Source organism: Cyprinodon tularosa, unplaced genomic scaffold, assembly GCF_016077235.1.
Source record: "Cyprinodon tularosa strain WSP-4 unplaced genomic scaffold, ASM1607723v1 ctg652, whole genome shotgun sequence".
NCBI lineage: Eukaryota > Metazoa > Chordata > Actinopteri > Cyprinodontiformes > Cyprinodontidae > Cyprinodon > Cyprinodon tularosa.
The window spans coordinates 109,016-125,968 of NW_024039399.1; the positions used below are offsets into that span (position 1 = coordinate 109,016).

Consider the following 16,953-nt stretch of genomic DNA (forward strand, 5'->3'; position numbering starts at 1 on the left):
TTAGTTTGTTTGAGTGATTTTACTCATTAAAGAGTGTTTTTCTTTTACGTTTCCGTTTAATTGTAAACTAATTAGAACCGATGGTACTATGGTTCTTTGCTGTGACCTGAAGCATCAGTGTGGTTGTTTTTTTATGTTCCAGAGGCCTGTTGTAGTGAAGGCGCCTGCAGCAGAAACGTTTCCAACAGAATCATCTTCCAGCACTTCCAGTTTCTCCTCCTACTCTTCCTCTGGAGGCCACCACGCTCAGAAGGCCAAGGCGCTGGATGCACACCTCCCCAGCCTCAAGAGAAGAAAACTAGGTCTGTACTGTGATACTATGAGGATTCATTATTGCCACACAAAGATTTTTACACATATTCCAAAATTATTCTGTGGCCTCTTCCTTTCCTCTTTGCTTTTGTCCCGTATGCTTTTGGAATAAGCTGTGAATTTAAACAGCTCTGGTGGAGTAACTGATGCATTTAGGTAACTTCTGACGAGATCTAATTGTATTTCAGGGTATCAGAGTAAAGGTGGCCGAAATGGAAAACAATGCTTCAATTTTGTTCATATATAAGATGAGATGAGATAGAACTTGATTATTCTCACAACAGAGAAATTCACTTGTGACATTAATTTCTGATAGACAACAGAAGGAGGTGCAAAACAAAGAAAAGGTGCATCAAAGAAATAAGTACAAAGTCACATTTATAGTGGGGAAAATAAGTATTCTATTTTGTACCGAAGCCGAAAGCGGTCGTACTCGACTTTTTTTTTTTTCCTTTGCCTTCTCGAGATAATGACATAACGATCTCGTTATCACGGTTAAACCATTATTTGTTTCCTCAAGATAACAAAATTATTATCTCGTTATCACAAGAAAACAGTTATTGATGTCTCAAGATAATGAGATAATTTAATTTTCAATTTCAATTCAGTTTATTTCTATAGCGCCAATTCACAACACATGTCATCTCAAGGCACTTTACAGTTCACCAGATCATCCCGTCAGATTGATTCAAAGTTTTCTATCTAAGGAAAACCAGTTGATTGCATCGACTCATTGACTCAAAGGCAATCCCTCACACTAAGCATGCTTAAAGCGACAGTGGAGAGGAAAACCTCTCTTTTAACAGGAAGAAACCTCCAGCAGAACCAGGCTCGGTGTGAGCGGCCATCTGCTGAGGCCGACTGGGGTTCAAGGAGACAGAAGCAGAGATACAAAAAGCAGCTGTAAAAGGCGGCCCCGTCCAGGAAACACACAGCCAGGCAGACGAGCTCCGAGCCAGCTCCCATGTCAGAGGATGAAGAGAGCACATCCAGTCAGTCACAGTCAGAGAAACAGGACCACACTGGAAAACAGGCCGATCTACAGCATCTAGAAACAAGTTTGTTGATGGAAGCAGCACAGCTGATATTTCTCTCCAGGATGGAGTCACAGCCAAACAGGAACAGACAAGGCAAAGCTACTCTGAGGAAAAGCAGAGAGAGCAGAACGTTAGAGCTTGAACTAACAGATTCTGCAGAGTGGGAGAATAGAGATAGAATCAAGCAGAATGATGAAAAAGGGGTCCCTATGTCCTCCAGCAGTCTAAGCCAATAGCAGCATAACTATAGAGATAGCTCAGGATAACCTGAGCCACTCTAACTATAAGCTTTATCAAAAAGGAAAGTTTTAAGCCTAGCCTTAAAAGTAGACAGGGTGTCTGCCTCACGGACAAAAACTGGTAGTTGGTTCAACAGGAGAGGAGCCTGATAACTAAAAGATCTGCCTCCCATTCTATTTTTAGAAATTCTAGGAACCACTAGTAAAGCTAGTAGTATCTCGTTATTACAGTTAAACCATTAATTCCTCAAGATAACAAGATGATTATCTCGTTATCACAAGAAAACAGTTATTGATTTCTCAAGATAATGAGATAACTTACCTGTGTGAGTAATGAATGATGATTCCCAGTCCATCCATGCCTGCTGAGCCCGTAGTTGGACAGTTGCAGTGCCGCTTGTGCGCAAATAATCAGTTTTTTTGTTTCCTTTTTCTTTTCACTCATTGTCAGTAGTAGATGATTGGATTACATGGAATACAGTGGAAACAAACCTGGCTGTTTTTTAATGAAAAAAACAAACCCTGGACTGATTTTGGGGTTAAAGCTTCTTACACCTGTTACAGGTGTAACACCAGGGCTGTTCAGAAGACACCCGGTGCTACGGCGCTGGAGGCTTAGGTCTAATTGCTTATGAATCAGGAGTGGAAGCAAATTATCAAACCAACAACGTCAATTACACATAGGCTGCCATGAGTTAGACTAATAAACCCTCTCCCGCTGGTTGAACTGTAAAGTGCCTTGAGATGACATGTGTTGTGAATTTGGCGCTATATAAATAAACTGAATTGAATTGAATTGTTGTGGTATTGAAGGATGTAATCAGTTTTAACTTACACCAATCATCTCGTTATCACGAGAATATGGCTTTCGTTATCTTTAGATAATAAAAAATTAACTTCTTTTCTCGAGAAAACCACAGTGAACAAATATTGGAGGGTCACCACTGCTGTCTATAATTGTTGCTTCTATAAGCTTCTATAATTTTCTCAAGTTCTCCCACTTAGAAATCATGAAGCGGGCTGAAATTGTCATCGTAGGTGCATGTTCACTGTGAGAGACATAATCTAAATTTAAAAATCCAGAAATCACAATGTATGTTTTTTAACTTTATTTTTATGATGCTGCTGTAAATAAGTATTTGAACACCTGAGAAAATCAATGTTAATATTTGGTATAGTAGCCTTTGTTTGCAGTTCCAGAGGTCAAAGGTTAGCGGGTGTGTATAAATACTTCTCTTCTCACAGTATTTTTTTCCTAATCCTCGCTGTTATTCAGCACCGTCTGTTGGTCTCAGTCTCTCAGAACTAACATGTATTTGTACCCAAAGGTTGAAGGTGTTTGACATTAATGCTCTCTAAACTTCCATCCATGTATTTTAATTGGAGATTGAGCTGTCGTACTGTGAGCCGTGCTGTCAGTGCAGGATTATTTTCTGCTCTACAGTTTATCCTTCAAATCAGTAACTCCAGGCAGATAATTTTTCATTCTAAAGAGGACTGCTTTGTCTGCTGTGTTTTGGATCAGATGACCACAGCAGGACCAATGGACTGGCAAAGATCTGCATCGACTATGAGGGTGAAGTGCAGGGGAGTCAGAGGAATCCGGCCAACCTGATGGACGCTTTGGAGAGAGGTGACCGACACTGGGAACAGGACAGTGAGGCTGCTGGAGAGAAGGTAGCGACGTCCATCAGTAAGACAGACCGAGCCTGAGGTTTGTCGTTTGAAATGTTTTGTCTCTTTGCTTTTGAAGGCAAGCCGCTTGTCCACACTGTCCCTTCAGTATGATAAGAGGATGGAGGACGAGCTGCGGGGTGGGAAGCGTAAAATAAAGTTGATTCACGAGCAGGTATGTTTTTTTTATCTTATTTTAGACCTGAAGTATAACATTAATGACTTCCTCTGTCCTCCATCCCTGTGGTCGCAGTCATGCTGCTTTACAACATGACATTACAAATTGAAAAAAAGGTGCCTGTCAGGCCAAACAAAGGCAGACTGCACTATAGAGGCCACCAGTGCAGAGTTTGCTCAGCGCTGGAAGCGGTTGGGTGTGAGTGCATCTGCACATGAACTGAGAGTAACAGAAAGAGAATCTGTAAAAAAGGAAGGATTAGATCCTGTGATTGGTTTAAAAAAGCAGGAGGTTACTCGGGCTGGACGATTATGTCAAAAATCAAAGCATTATTTTCAACCGATATTGATATTGCAGTCTTCTTTTTGATTTCTTTTGCAGTAAGTTAAAGCATGTGGATGTTTCTCCCCAGGTTTCCATTCTTTTCGTGACCTTTAACAAAATAACACCAAAGTCCATTTTTGTGTAACTTTACTGTAACCTTAGCATAAAAAAAATCTGACTTCTATCATGCATGGATCTATTTGCTACCTGCAACTCTCTCTTTCCTTCTATGTGGCAGTGAACTGACTGAGTGTATTACCGCCACCTAAAGGTCTGGAGGGAGAAATTTTACTCTCTCTTGTTAAATGTACTGTGCCTATAAATGAATGCCTCTGCAATTTGAAAATTGCGCTTTTCTAAATTGCATTTATATTGGAAATGTAATTAATTGCTCAGCCCTAATGGAGAGCCAGAGGGAGAGGGCATCTGACCAACTCCAAGCTAAAAGGTGAGGAATGCTGATTATGAGAAGAACCAGATGAAGCCAGCAGTGTTCCTTCACAAACAGAGCCATTTTTTTTTCACTTGTCTGTTTTTTTTATCTCAGGTTTCATCCTAATTTCACAGTAAAACTTAAGAATTGGAACCTGAATCTACGTTCTGTTCTAATTGTAGTGCAGAATTTGTGCCCAGGAGAGACGTGAATAAAACAAGAAGTTTTCAGTTTTGGTGTCTTGATTTTTTTGTTTCGTTTTTTTTTAGGACGGCTTAGATTAGAGTTTAGTCAAATGGATTATTTCTACATATTTTTATTGGTCAGTTTCCATAAATCTGTTTTCTCATTATGGTGTGATCCGTCTCTTGTTCTAACTTGTTCCTAAAGAAAGTCAGCGTCTCTGAGGATGTGCCAGAGGAGTGTAAAGCCGGCAAGGCCAAACAGTTCCTGGCAGACATGAAGAAGACTCTGAGCAAGGTGAGCTTTGACCGCATCGTTGAGGCTCTGCAAACTTACAAGAAGACGGACGACCTGGACATCCTGCTGACTGAGACGGCTGTTTTAGCAGAGGACCCCAACACTCACAGCCTGCTGCGAGGTGTGTTTATGTACAGCTAACATGACTCAGGGTCGCTCACATGGAGGATTTCAGTCTCTAAATCTCTCTCCCTGCTTTTCTCTCTCAGGTTTCTACCAGTTTGTTCGACCGCATCATAAAAAATCATTTGATGAGAAGTGCCAGGAGCTGACCGGGCAGGGCTGCGGATACAAACCGGAGCACTCGCTGTCGAAGGATGAGAAGAAAGCGGCCATCCTGCAGAGCGGTAGGACACCCTGATCCAGAAACCAACAAATTAGTAAAAAGTTTTCCTCACCTCATTTCCAACCATTTAAGATTGGCACCAAATAAAATCCAACTATGATGCTGAATCTGTATTTAAAATTAATAAGTATTTTCTTCATGTTATCCTTTGCTGAGACAAGTTAAGACTTATAAAGTGTTGGATTTTAGTGGCTGCGTCCTCCAAGAACCCGGTCTTCCTGGACTGGAAGAGTCCGGCTATGGATTCAAACAGGTCCAGCCTTCTCCGGCTTTCACCGCCCGTACACTCTGTCACGTAGCAACAGTGACAGTTGACACACAAAGGAGACAAAGACTGGATGATGAACTCATCACTACTGTTCTGGGGACTAATAACATTGTCGAGGAGCTTCAGCAGCAGTACCGTCGACTCAGATATCAGATTTATAGTCCCCTTACTGCAGAAATATTGGAATCTGAGCTTTAATGTCATTTACACAGCGACAGATAAAACCTTTCAATAAAACCAAACATTACCGCCACATATCTGACTCAATACCCATTTAAAACAACTATTTTCATTCATTTCAGATGAAACTATTCACATACTTGTATTATATTAAACTGCACTGACAATATTCACCACTGTTCAGCCATCTCCCTTTTTCCTCTGAGCAAGAAGCAACCAGCTGGCTTGGACTCGCAATGAATCCTGGGATATCCAGGGCTATAGGAATCACCGGACATGTCCTTCAAAACGGGAAAAATGAATGAGGAGTCTTCCAATCCGAACAGGCCACGTCGCCGCACTATGATGTAATCGGCTGACGAATCTGGCCTTCAGAGGACGCAGCTGCTGAATTTGAACTCTGTATGAAACTGCAACATCCTGCTGCCATTTAACAGCAGCCAGGGGCTGAAATTATAATGCCCTGTTAGGATGTCCAGATTGTTCTCTTCTATGATGATCCTGCATCCTGAAGTTTTGCATTTTCTGCCTTGTGTTTGTGCTGGTGAACACTTAAGCAAGTACTTAGCCCAGAGTTTTAATCAATGTGTGCTTGGCGGAAGGAGGCTCCGTATCAGTTGTCTGTTTTCTTCTTAAAGGGCCAAAATCATGCTATAATCCTGTACAAAAAAAAAAAAAAAAAATACCAAATAACATTTGATCTCGTTAAAATAAGGTTATATTCGCCTTGCATCCATCCTGATTGTGTTTTAATAGTCCTGTTTTAGTGTAAATAGAATTCCAGCACCAGGCACAATGAGCAGATGTGGCGCCATCTACTGGCAGAACCACATAACTATCAGAAAGCCAGATAGGAACAGAACCCCCAAACAACTTAATTAGGCATTTGGTTAGTTCTATATTACCAAAATTATTATATATTTTTTTTAACAGTGTCCTGTCTGGCGATGTGGCAATAAGAATAATTGCCTTGATGCCAAAAAGAGCCCAACAGATTTTACATCCTAATCAGTGAAACTAAACCAGATAGTATTTGATTCTGAATATCACTAAAAGGGGCAGATTTCCTGACGTTATTATCACTCAGTCCAATTTGTTTTCCTTCCAGCTGAAGAGCGGCAGGCGGCCGGGCCTCTGAGCCTCTGTCAGCTCGACACGCAGCAGCTCAATCAGGGAGGACGCCACCTGAGCCAGCAGGGATTGAAAGCAGCTCCTGCAGGTAGGAGACGTTTATCTGAAAAAGCCCCCAGAGGACCCCCCCAGCGCTCACTTAAAGTTCTTCTAACCAGGTTCTGATCCAAAGAATGAAGTCCACACAGCTTTCCTGGCCGATGTGAAGAAAGCTCTGGGGGCTGAGAAGTCGGCTCAGCTCTTCCAGGCCATCCGCAGCTACAAGAAGACGGACAACTACAACGACTTGGTGGCGACGGTGGCCAGCCTGTTCACAGAGAGGGAGGAGAACTTCAACTTCCTCATCAGTATGTTCCCCTGCTTCCAGCCCAGAGCTCCTGTTTTGTGAAGGTTTGAGCTCTGAACCAGGATGTTCTGTGTTGCTTTTAAAGGGTTCAGCGTGTTTGTTCGGCCTCATCATAAGAAGAACTACAGAGAGATGTTGGACGCTCTGATGGGTCAGCCAAATTCTGCCACCGATAGTCCGACTCTCAGCGAGGAGCAGCAGAGGCCAGGTCAGGACCAGTCAGTGGTGTTCTGTTTCTCAGAGGAACATGTTTGTCTTGCTGTAATCTGGGCTCAGGTTTCACTTTCTCCATCGGAGCTCCAGCTGGCAGCTGAGTGTTCTCCATCTTATGGGTTTTTTTTGTTTTTTTGTTTTTTCAGCTCTTCCGTCGTCTCCTCTCAAGACCCAAAGCAAGATTTCCAGTTTTTTCTCCAGCTGCGAAAGAAAATAGTCAGTTTTCATTTTTAATTTTCTTTGAGATAAACGTTCCTTTTTTTAGTCATGCTCTTCAGCACCAGTCAGGCTGAGTCTTCCTCTGTGAGGGAAAGAAAAGAATATGAAGGTTTTCATGTTATCTGCCTGATTAAAAAGAGGAAACCCTCTGAACTTTACAGTGGACAACCCTGAAACTTGGAGCGTCTTTCAGCAAACGTTTCCTAAAATAGGATTCCCATTAATCTGGAGCTCCGGGGCTGACATGTGGAGGGCTTCCCTCCTGGCTGTTTTCGTGTGTGATGATCCAATCAGGTTTCTCCACCAACCAGTTGGAACTTCTGTTAATAACAGAGATGTTACAAAACAGCAGCTCATATTTTTCTCTCCCAGTTTTTGTCTGCTGTCTCAACAAAAACTCTGATTATGATTTTAAACTTTTCTTTTTAAAAAGTGAACTTCCAACACATAAGAACCGCTTAACCAAACTGTTTCAGATATGAAACATCTGTAAGATGTTTTAAATAAATGTATATATGAAATGTATGTCTGATCTGTCTTCAAATAAAGCCATGAAATGCTTTTATGGAATATAACTACTGATTTTTCTTTCTTTTCTGTTGTTTCTGCCTATGCTCAGCACTTATATAATGCTTAACATACTTAAATCTTTTTGTACAGGGCCCAGTGTATCGATATTGTATAAGGAAAATGGAAATTTATTTTTTCTTAATTTTCTGTGTAAATCAAAATATAGAGGGAAAAAGTGTGGAAGACTTGGGATCAAAGTATCAATAACAACAATCTTCTACAAATGCCCATGTAGGAGCACAATGCCTTCAAAAGGTTTTGAAGGAGGATCAAAGGGTTAAAGGTAGAAATGTGATTATTTCCAACAGAAAATGGTCTTTCTGCAGGACAGGGATCTTAAATATGGTCAAAACAATGTAGAAATATTAAGCAGACACAAATCCTTCAAATCAAATCTGAGCGGCAAAAATCTTCCTTTGTGCTGCTGTCATTTTAGAGATATTAATGAAAGTTTCTAGGGGTCAACAAAGGTAAATCGTTTCCTCCACATTAACCACAGCAAACAAAAATATTGTTGAAAATAAAACTGATTTCGCAATGTTCCACTTTGAATGGCTTCCACAATTTTCAAAGATAATAGAGAAACTGTTTCTAGATTAAAAACAGTTCCTATTAAGACGTCCTGAAGAGGAGCTATGATGAATGGCTGAAACCAAAGCTAACTGGAGGCATAAACACTAGAAGTGAGTGTGAACAGGCCCCTGTTATTGGTGTTAGATGAACATGTTCAATGTTACTGACATGGTTGAAAACCAGTAGATAAGATGATCCATGAACCACAGACAGCACTGATGTTTAAACATTTGTTTATATTTATTAGCAATAAATATATTTATTTTGTATTTATTAAGCAAAATCTTGCCTGTCTTTATTTGGGAAACTAGGCTGTTTGTGCTTGTTTATGTTCCCGTTGATCAGTACCGAATAGGTTACAATAATTTCAGCCACCAATCAGTGCAGAACAGGAATTAAACTACGGTAATAGCTTCACCATCCATGGTGGACTATGGGACCTTAGCTGAGACAGAACCGACGGATTTCATTGGTGCCCCTGTAAGAATCTGTAAAAATGTCATTAAATTTGTTTTGTTCTGTGTTGTAATTTAAGATTTAGATCATATTACCTATTTTTTTCAGCAGGTAAAGTGAGAGGGATGCAGATGAAGCTCTGCTATTTAACATTGAAATGGCCTTTAAACCTTCAAACGGCTGAATTTTCTATAAAACACCTGAAAGTGTCACCCTGGACGTTGACTGGAGGAAACCCTCCGATCTCTTTAAAGTTCGGGACTAATGTGTTCAATTGTGATCTTATCATAAAAGGCAGAACACCCAGGGAACAGTTTTTCCAAACTCTTGGGGACTATAATGGAATCCCCTCCCCCCTTTTAAATCTCCGGAGTTTCCCGAGGCTCTTTGAACGCAGCATACGTCAAAACCTACGAGAAGCTCGCGATACTTGGATTAGCACATCCCGGTACTTCCATCATGGCAGGCAGTAAGTTGGTGTTAGAAGGCAGAGTGAGTATAAAAAGCTTTATTTTAGGCCTCAGCGTCGTCCTCATCCCGCTCATCAGAACCTGGTTCGGACACCTGGACTGGGTCTTCGATTATCTGACAGAGACTCCCGGGAAAATTGCTATTTGTGTCCACATAGCGGCTATAAACGGCCTTTTGCTTGTCATATACAGAGGACCCGTGTACAAGGTAAGCAGAGACGGTGGTCTGCATGCCGGGGAAGTGTTGAAGCCAGCCCCGTTTCCCAGTTCCTCCCTGGTGCTGGGAGGACTGGAAGCTTCATTCTGTCGCAGCTGAATACAGGATTAGCAAAGCTTCAGCTCAGCGCTGTTAATCCTGTTAGAGGAGAAGACACAGCTGCTGCTGCAGAGAAAACTAAAGCTGGAATATGAGGAACTCATTGTTTTATTCTTTCCCAATAGGCTGTACGGAAGCTCAGATAGGACATCATCAAATAATTTGATGCAAACAGCAAAACAAACTTTTTTTCACCTTCTGATTGTTTACATTGCTTCCAAAGTCCTGCTACTCCGATTGGAGGATGATTGATTCTCCCATCGACCCTCTCATTCTCATGATCCCATTATTCTAGGTTTCCAGACCAATGACCTGCTTTTGGGTGACATTTATTAAAGTCAAACCCAACCTTTTCATCCATTAGACCAAGAGCAGAACATTTAAACGTTACTGAGGTCAAAGGTTGATCTCCTGGTAGGTAGCACAGAAGTTTTTGTTGTTGTTCAAGTTTTTTTATAAGTCATGTGACTTTATTGAAAGATTCACGCACCCATATACTATTTTTAGCTTTATTGATCAGGACACTAATTACAAGTTCAAACAAGAATATCCACTTTGCATTATTGCTAAAAAAACAGAAAATAATTATATACAGGAAATCAAAATAACTTTAACAAGGCAAAAGAAGAAAAAAACAAGCATTTACATTAAACCAGTGGAAGCATAACGATCCAATCTCCAAAAGTAAAAAAAAAAAAAAATACACACTCATTTCAGTTGAGGCTGACTGGGGTTCAAGAAGACAGAAGCAGACAGAAAAAGAAGCATACCGGTAGATACAAAAGGCAACTGTCAACCAGCTCCACAGGCGGCCCCGTCCAGGTAACACACAGCCAGGTAGACGAGCTCCGAGCCAGCTCCCATGTCAGAGGATGAAGAGAGCACATCCAGTTAGTCACAGTCAGAGAAACAGGACTACACTGAAAAACAGGCCAATCTCCAACATCTATAAACAAAGGTGTTGATGGCAGCAGCACAGCTGATATTTCTCTCCAGGATGGAGTCACAGCCAAACAGGAACAGACCAGATGAAGCTACTATGAGAAAAAGCAGAGAGAGCAGAACGTTAGATTAAATAGAATGATGGAAAAAGGGTTCCCTATGTCCTCCGGAAATCTAAGCCTATAGCAGCATAACTGTAGAGATAGCTCAGGATAACCAGAGGACTCGATCGATAAGCTTTATTAAAAAGGAATGATTTAATCCTACCAGTAAACAGACATTGTGACATGTCTCTACAAATGTTTTGTTGTAAATGTTTTGTATGTGTCCATAATTGTTGGCTAATGTAGATAAGGATGAATAAAATATTTAAAGTTCACACTCACCCATAGATGTGTACCGACACTATGAACTCGCCACAAGTACAATGCTAACAGCAGCTACTTTCAGTACAATGCTAACAGAAGTCTCCTGACGGTGGCAGGTTGCTGTGAGAGCCTGCTTCCTGGGAGTCACGTTCGGCTGCGGCCTGATCATCAGCTTCTCTGACACCACCTGGACGCACTTTGGCTGGTATGTATTAATATGAGCTCTTTGTTTGGTTATGGGTTGATTTTCGTCTCATTCAATGACCTCACATGTAATCAGGACGGCTGATGGTAGGATTGCTTCATATGTTGAGAAGTGAATGACGGCTTGGATTATATTTTATTGTTTGAGTTGCATATATTCCCTATTTATGGAAATGTTGGATGGGCCTCCTACATTATTTTACTATAGATGCTGAACTGAGCAGGAGAACTGATATTAGATTGTTTTCCTACATTCTCCAGCATTTGTTTTCTGATTTGTTTGGATTACTGTCCTCCACTCAAATCCATCCACTTTAACAGATCTTTCCTCCTACTGATGTCTATCAGAGCCAGCATGTCCTCAGGGTTTTATCGATGTTTTTTGCCTCTTTTCTCAGCAGTAAATATGTGTCCCAATGTGTCGTCTTGCAGGTACATGTGCTCACTGTCATTCTTCCATTACTCCGAGTACCTGGTGACGGCCGTCATTAACCCTCGCAGCCTGTCGCTGGACTCCTTTCTGCTCAACCACAGCGTGGAGTACACACTGGCCGCCGTGTCTTCATGGCTGGAGTTCACTGTGGAGAAGCTCACTGTTCCAGGTACTTTAGGCGGCTGGTTGAGCTGCCTTTTCCTGTTGGGTCCAATTTTGGGTTTTATTGAGATGATATTTTTCCTTCCAAACTTCAACCTGAAGGATGAGATTAATGGCATCCACACAGCTGCCCTAAGTACCATTGCTGGCGTGGAGTTGGATTGATTTATCAGGGGGGGTTCTTTATGCAGCGCAGTCAGTTCCAGGTGTTTATATGCAGTGATTATAATCTCATGCCTGATAAGTTGGCCTAACTGACCTCAGCCTGGGAATGATCTTTATTTGGTGGATTCTGTTTGGAGTTTTTACTTGAAATGTTGAAGTTTTTGGTGGCAGGAAAAACTAAAATCAGATAAATGAGGAGAATCTGTCGATGTGGAAGTTTAGCCTACTTTTAAGAGGCTTCCTAAGATGTTTTTCCAAAGCGATGTGACCTTCCCTGTGTCCGGATCTCACCCCTGTGTCTCCTCACAGAGCTGAAGCATCTAAACTGGCTCAGTTTGGTTGGACTGGTCATGGTGCTGTGCGGCGAGGCGCTGCGGAAAGCAGCCATGCTGACGGCCGGCTCCAACTTCAACCACATCGTCCAGAATGAGAAAGCCCAGAGCCACATACTGGTCACCACTGGGGTCTACGCCTACTTCAGACACCCGTCCTATGTGGGCTGGTTCTACTGGAGCATAGGAACTCAGGTGAGATTTTTTCCTCTGATCCTACCATTAGAATTAAGACGGACATTGTTTCCATGACATTTTTCAGCGCTAGACCAATTGGCTGTGTGATCTCAAGTGTTTGTTTCATGTCCTGAAAGAAGTGCTTTTTTTGGCAAGTTTGCTTCTGTATTCCTGAAAATATTGTTTACCCATAATTCCTTTCAGGTTCATATTTTGCTCGATGAATATTGTAAAAGTAGTTTGGTCTGAGACGGAATCACGATGGATTTACAGAGATTTAGGGGATTTAATGCAAATATTAACTTAGTTTTTAAATCTAAAGTATTTTAGCAGATGAAAGAGAACCACCCAGTTTTAAAAATGAAAACTCTGGATGGAGGAATTAACAGTCTATATAAAGCTGGCCGCTACTTGCATAACAAAACTTAAGTAACTTTTTTTGTTTGACCTTATAATGAACTTTCTTATCTAAAGCTTAATTAATATTAGATACAGAAATCACTTTTTCTGGTTCTGCTGGAGGTTCCTTCCTGTTTAAAGGGAGTTTTTCCTCTCCACTGTCGCTACAAACATGCTTGGTGTGAGGGATTGCCTTTTTGGCGATGAGTCGATGCAATCACTTGGTTTTTCTTTCATAGAAAACTTTGAACCAATCTGACTGGATGATCTGGTTGAATTGTCTCAGTAAACAGCCTTGAGATGACAGCTGTTGTGAATTAACGCTATAGAAATGAAACTGAATTGAATTGGTTAGTTTGCTGCCATGTTGTCTCGATTGCTGATGAGCATCTGCTCCTGCAGGTCATGCTGTGCAACCCCGTCTGCATCGTGGGCTACACGATAGCCAGCTGGCGCTTCTTTCGGGAGCGGATAGAGGAGGAGGAACTGTCCCTTATCCATTTCTTTGCTGAGGACTACGTGGAGTACAAGAGGAAGGTTTCCACCGGGCTGCCCTTCATCTCTGGCATCCGCGTCAACTAGCACCCAGACTGGACTCTGAGCCCAACAGACTGAGAGCTCCAAAGCAGGCCAGACCTGGTGGTGATGTGTTGTCTGCTGTAGCAGCTGCTGCCCCCTGGAGGTGAGCGTCTGCCACTGGCTGAGGTTCTGTAGCACCAAGAGCCACCGAGGCAGCTGGGCTGCTCCTTTTCTACCAACATCCAGTATCAGAACAGAGAACCTCAGATGTTCACGTCTTTCTACTCTTCCTCCTTTCATCTCACCTGTTTCTGTCTGCATGCTTTCACCATGGTTACCGGTTTCTGCCCATCTGTTGGGTTTAAGGATCAGCGCTTTGCCTGGACCCTTCGGTGTCATAGGTCCGGTTCTTTCTTTTCTTTTTAACAGATGTTTCATAGAAAATTAGCAATATAAATGTTTCTAAAGTGAATGAGAACCCAATTAAGGTTTTTAGATGATCTGTTGATGTATGTTTTCTACAGCCCATCAGGATTTGGCATAAAACCAAGATCCATATTTATAACAAGGACTTTAAAAGACCAGGATGTTGTTTTTCATTTAGCATCAACGTGAAGATATTTATATACTGTTGGAGTCGTGGTGTATCGTGCACTTTCTCATTTTAGCATATTGCTCTTTTATTCTATGTTCCGTCACTCTGAGCAACCAGAGAGCTGAGCCGTCTGGCTGTGGAGAAGGAGAAGAGAGTCATGCAGAATATTGATTTTTTTCTTTTTCTTTTTAAGAGATCATCCTGCTTCTCTTTTCAGCTCATTATTTCTTACTGGAATAATTGTTTACAAGAATAGTTAAAGCAGAGAGAGTGAAATCACCATAAAAAAGGACCAATGGGTAAAAGTGGAGTTCCTGTTTCAAATTTATTGGTAATTTCTGGTTCTGGGAGGCTGAAATGTGTAAAAGCTTGCTGGAGGTTTATGTTTTTTTGATTTTTTTTTTTTTTCTTAATTTTCTCAGTGAGAAGCTCGAGGCAGAATAGATAAATGGTTTAAGTAGAGTGATTTCACCTCCTGATCTTCACCTCTTTATAAAACTAGTGCAGAACAGGAGATGATGTCATACAGGGATTTTCGTTAATCTCTTGAACTGATAGTTTGACTGAACTGGTGTAGGAACTGGGAGCTGTGGGAATTCCCTTATAGTTCTCAGGGTTTGGGTCTCATCATCTGGTGTCGTGTCATTTCCACCTCATCGGCATCATATTGGTCCACAAACCCACCACATGATGGCGCTTCGTGGTGCAGGCTGTTCCAATCCTCAAAGCCACTGTCGTCATGGAGACGTTTTCATCTGAATGTGATTCAGGCTGTAGAAACGTGATTACATTTATTTTTAAAGATTGAAGCAGCTTTTTTTTCTTCTTTTTACACTGATCATTTATGACAGGACTCCTCATCTGAACCATTGTAGCACAAACCTGGACATGCCGGTGTATCTCTAACGTCTCCTAAATCCTCAGATTGAATGACAGGGAGCAGCCAGGCCCAAGTGGCCCTGAGGAAACTACCGAGAGTTTTTTACAGCCGCAAACAGACCAAAGTATTAAGCTGCAGACGTTTCTAGGTGAATTCATGTTGCATTAAAGCATCTTAACTCTGTATTTTTCTTTAGGTGTATAAATAATCGTAGTCTGGATGAATTTGACAAAGACTCGACCTCCTCTCTTTATGTCTGATCATGAAGTCTTCCCTCGTAAGTTTCTAAATCTGAAACCGAGATTATATCAAAAGTTGGATGACAGAGGTTCCCTACAGGCAGCCACCGCCCGTTCATGGCCGCCACACAGTCCTGCTCAGAACATAGATTTTCAGCCTGAGCAGGTAGAGCTTTGTTTTCTGCAGCAGGTGTGAAATATGTGACATTTATAGCCATGGTCAAAGCAAAGTACCGCCTGTTTTCATTCCTCTGGTTGAGAAACAATCGGGTCTAAAACCAGTGGTTTCCACATTGGCGTTGGTATCCGCTGTATGATCAGATGATTTCTATCTAAGCCAGAACGGAGAGATTTCTACGACTCTTTAAAGTGGTTGTCCTTTTTATTTTTTTTCTCTCTTTGTAAAGAGGTGACCTGCTGTCACTAATGCAGGGGTCTGCAGCCTTGGACCTTTCACAGAAACCCTTCACAAGACTCTTAAGTAAATCCTAAGGATTTTTTTTTCAACCTTCTATTGAATAACTTTTAAATGTATTAGAGAATGACATGAAACACAACAGTAACATGTTTTAGTGTAGGTGCAATGATAAGCAGTTTTCTGGTCCTGAAAAAGCCGGATATGGCAAATCTAATTTTGACCGATATTGATTTTTGTTCATCACAGTTTCTATAAGGTCACATTGTTCCTTCTGTTTAAAAAAATGAACAGTAATTGTTTTATCTGAACAAGATACAGTTTTAGAACACAGCCTTTGCAGAATGGATCAGATAATTTTCACATCGATATCCTAAATGAAGGAAATAAAGGCTGACTGATCAAACAAGTTCTTTTTATTTCTCTGGTCATTCAGTTGGAAACAACATTTGTTACAGTTCTTTCCACTTTCCACCTAATTTTTTGTTTGATTTTGTTTTATTTTTTTTTTTCATCAGGAAAAAAAAATAGTGTCTGTTTGGGTTGTGAAGGTTGCAGACCCCTGAACTAATGATTATGACTGGAGCTCTGATCGAAGCTGGTCCATTATTCTTACTTCTGTTAAATTTCTGGAGCAAAGATGGATGACAGGAGGAAGCCCAGGCTCTGCTGCCAGGGTTTAGTTTTTTACCCCCCTGCCAAAATGTTTTCTCAGGTTAGATTGGAGCAGTTCTAGTCTCCAAATCCAGTCTGAGTTTTGAGGTTTCCTTCGCCACCACGTCGCTTGGTCTGTTCTCCAGTGCAGACCTGACTATCTGCTAAGATTCAACAAATCCAGAATTCAGGGGCTTTGATCCAGTTTGACCAAATGGAAGTCATGTTTGATTAAAAGTGATGTTTAATGTTTATCATATAATGTGACACATGTAGCTTTTTGGCACAGTGCATTGTGGGAGATGATAAAAAGGTGTCTGTGTGCACACATACACACACAGATCTTATGCTGCATTTGAACTGTTTAGAGAATCTTTATGGATGGTTTTCCACTTTAACTGAAAACTGCATTTATTGGGCACTGCTTGTATGAAATAAAGATACGATTATTATCTAAACGACTCTGTCCTTATTTACTGGAATATTACTGATGTGTTTGGGACGTAATTGCAGTTGGTGAAGTCGATTAAAATGTACCCAAAACTAAAAGGCATCTACTAAAAGAAGTGGAAAAATGTTTTTTTTTATGCATTTTATTTTATTTGTTTTTTAATTTTTTTTACAGATAGCATATCAAATTTTAAGTCATTATTTGCTGTAACTAACTCCCACAAAAAAACAAACCACACAATTCAGCATCTGAA

General features: G+C 41.1%; 2 protein-coding genes across 2 annotated transcripts in view; both read left to right on the forward strand.

Moving 5' to 3' along the window:
• Nucleotides 1-7,955, forward strand: part of rtel1 (regulator of telomere elongation helicase 1) — a 39,675-nt gene extending 31,720 nt beyond the window's left edge. The window contains exons 25-33 of the mRNA XM_038308997.1: nt 143-302; nt 3,114-3,265; nt 3,342-3,437; nt 4,588-4,798; nt 4,887-5,024; nt 6,580-6,690; nt 6,761-6,949; nt 7,034-7,156; nt 7,308-7,955. Coding sequence (XP_038164925.1) covers nt 143-302; nt 3,114-3,265; nt 3,342-3,437; nt 4,588-4,798; nt 4,887-5,024; nt 6,580-6,690; nt 6,761-6,949; nt 7,034-7,156; nt 7,308-7,378 — 1,251 coding nt within the window. The 3' untranslated portion in view covers nt 7,379-7,955. The remainder of the gene's footprint in view (nt 1-142; nt 303-3,113; nt 3,266-3,341; nt 3,438-4,587; nt 4,799-4,886; nt 5,025-6,579; nt 6,691-6,760; nt 6,950-7,033; nt 7,157-7,307) is intronic.
• A 1,446-nt stretch (nt 7,956-9,401) lies between these two features.
• Nucleotides 9,402-16,707, forward strand: icmt (isoprenylcysteine carboxyl methyltransferase). The gene is made up of 5 exons (XM_038308994.1): nt 9,402-9,657; nt 11,192-11,280; nt 11,712-11,881; nt 12,349-12,566; nt 13,350-16,707. Exons 1-5 carry the CDS (start codon nt 9,439-9,441, stop codon nt 13,527-13,529), a joined length of 876 nt encoding a protein of 291 aa, XP_038164922.1. The 5' UTR covers nt 9,402-9,438; the 3' UTR covers nt 13,530-16,707.
• The last annotated feature ends 246 nt before the right edge of the window (nt 16,708-16,953 follow it).

Coding starts and splice junctions, on each gene's coding strand:
- icmt (XM_038308994.1), top strand. CDS start 9,439: ATGGCAGGCAGTAAGTTGGTGTTAGAAGGCAGAGTGAGTATAAAAAGC. Junction 9,658..11,191: donor ACAGAGGACCCGTGTACAAG/GTAAGCAGAGAC, acceptor TGACGGTGGCAG/GTTGCTGTGAGAGCCTGCTT. Junction 12,567..13,349: donor ACTGGAGCATAGGAACTCAG/GTGAGATTTTTT, acceptor CTGCTCCTGCAG/GTCATGCTGTGCAACCCCGT.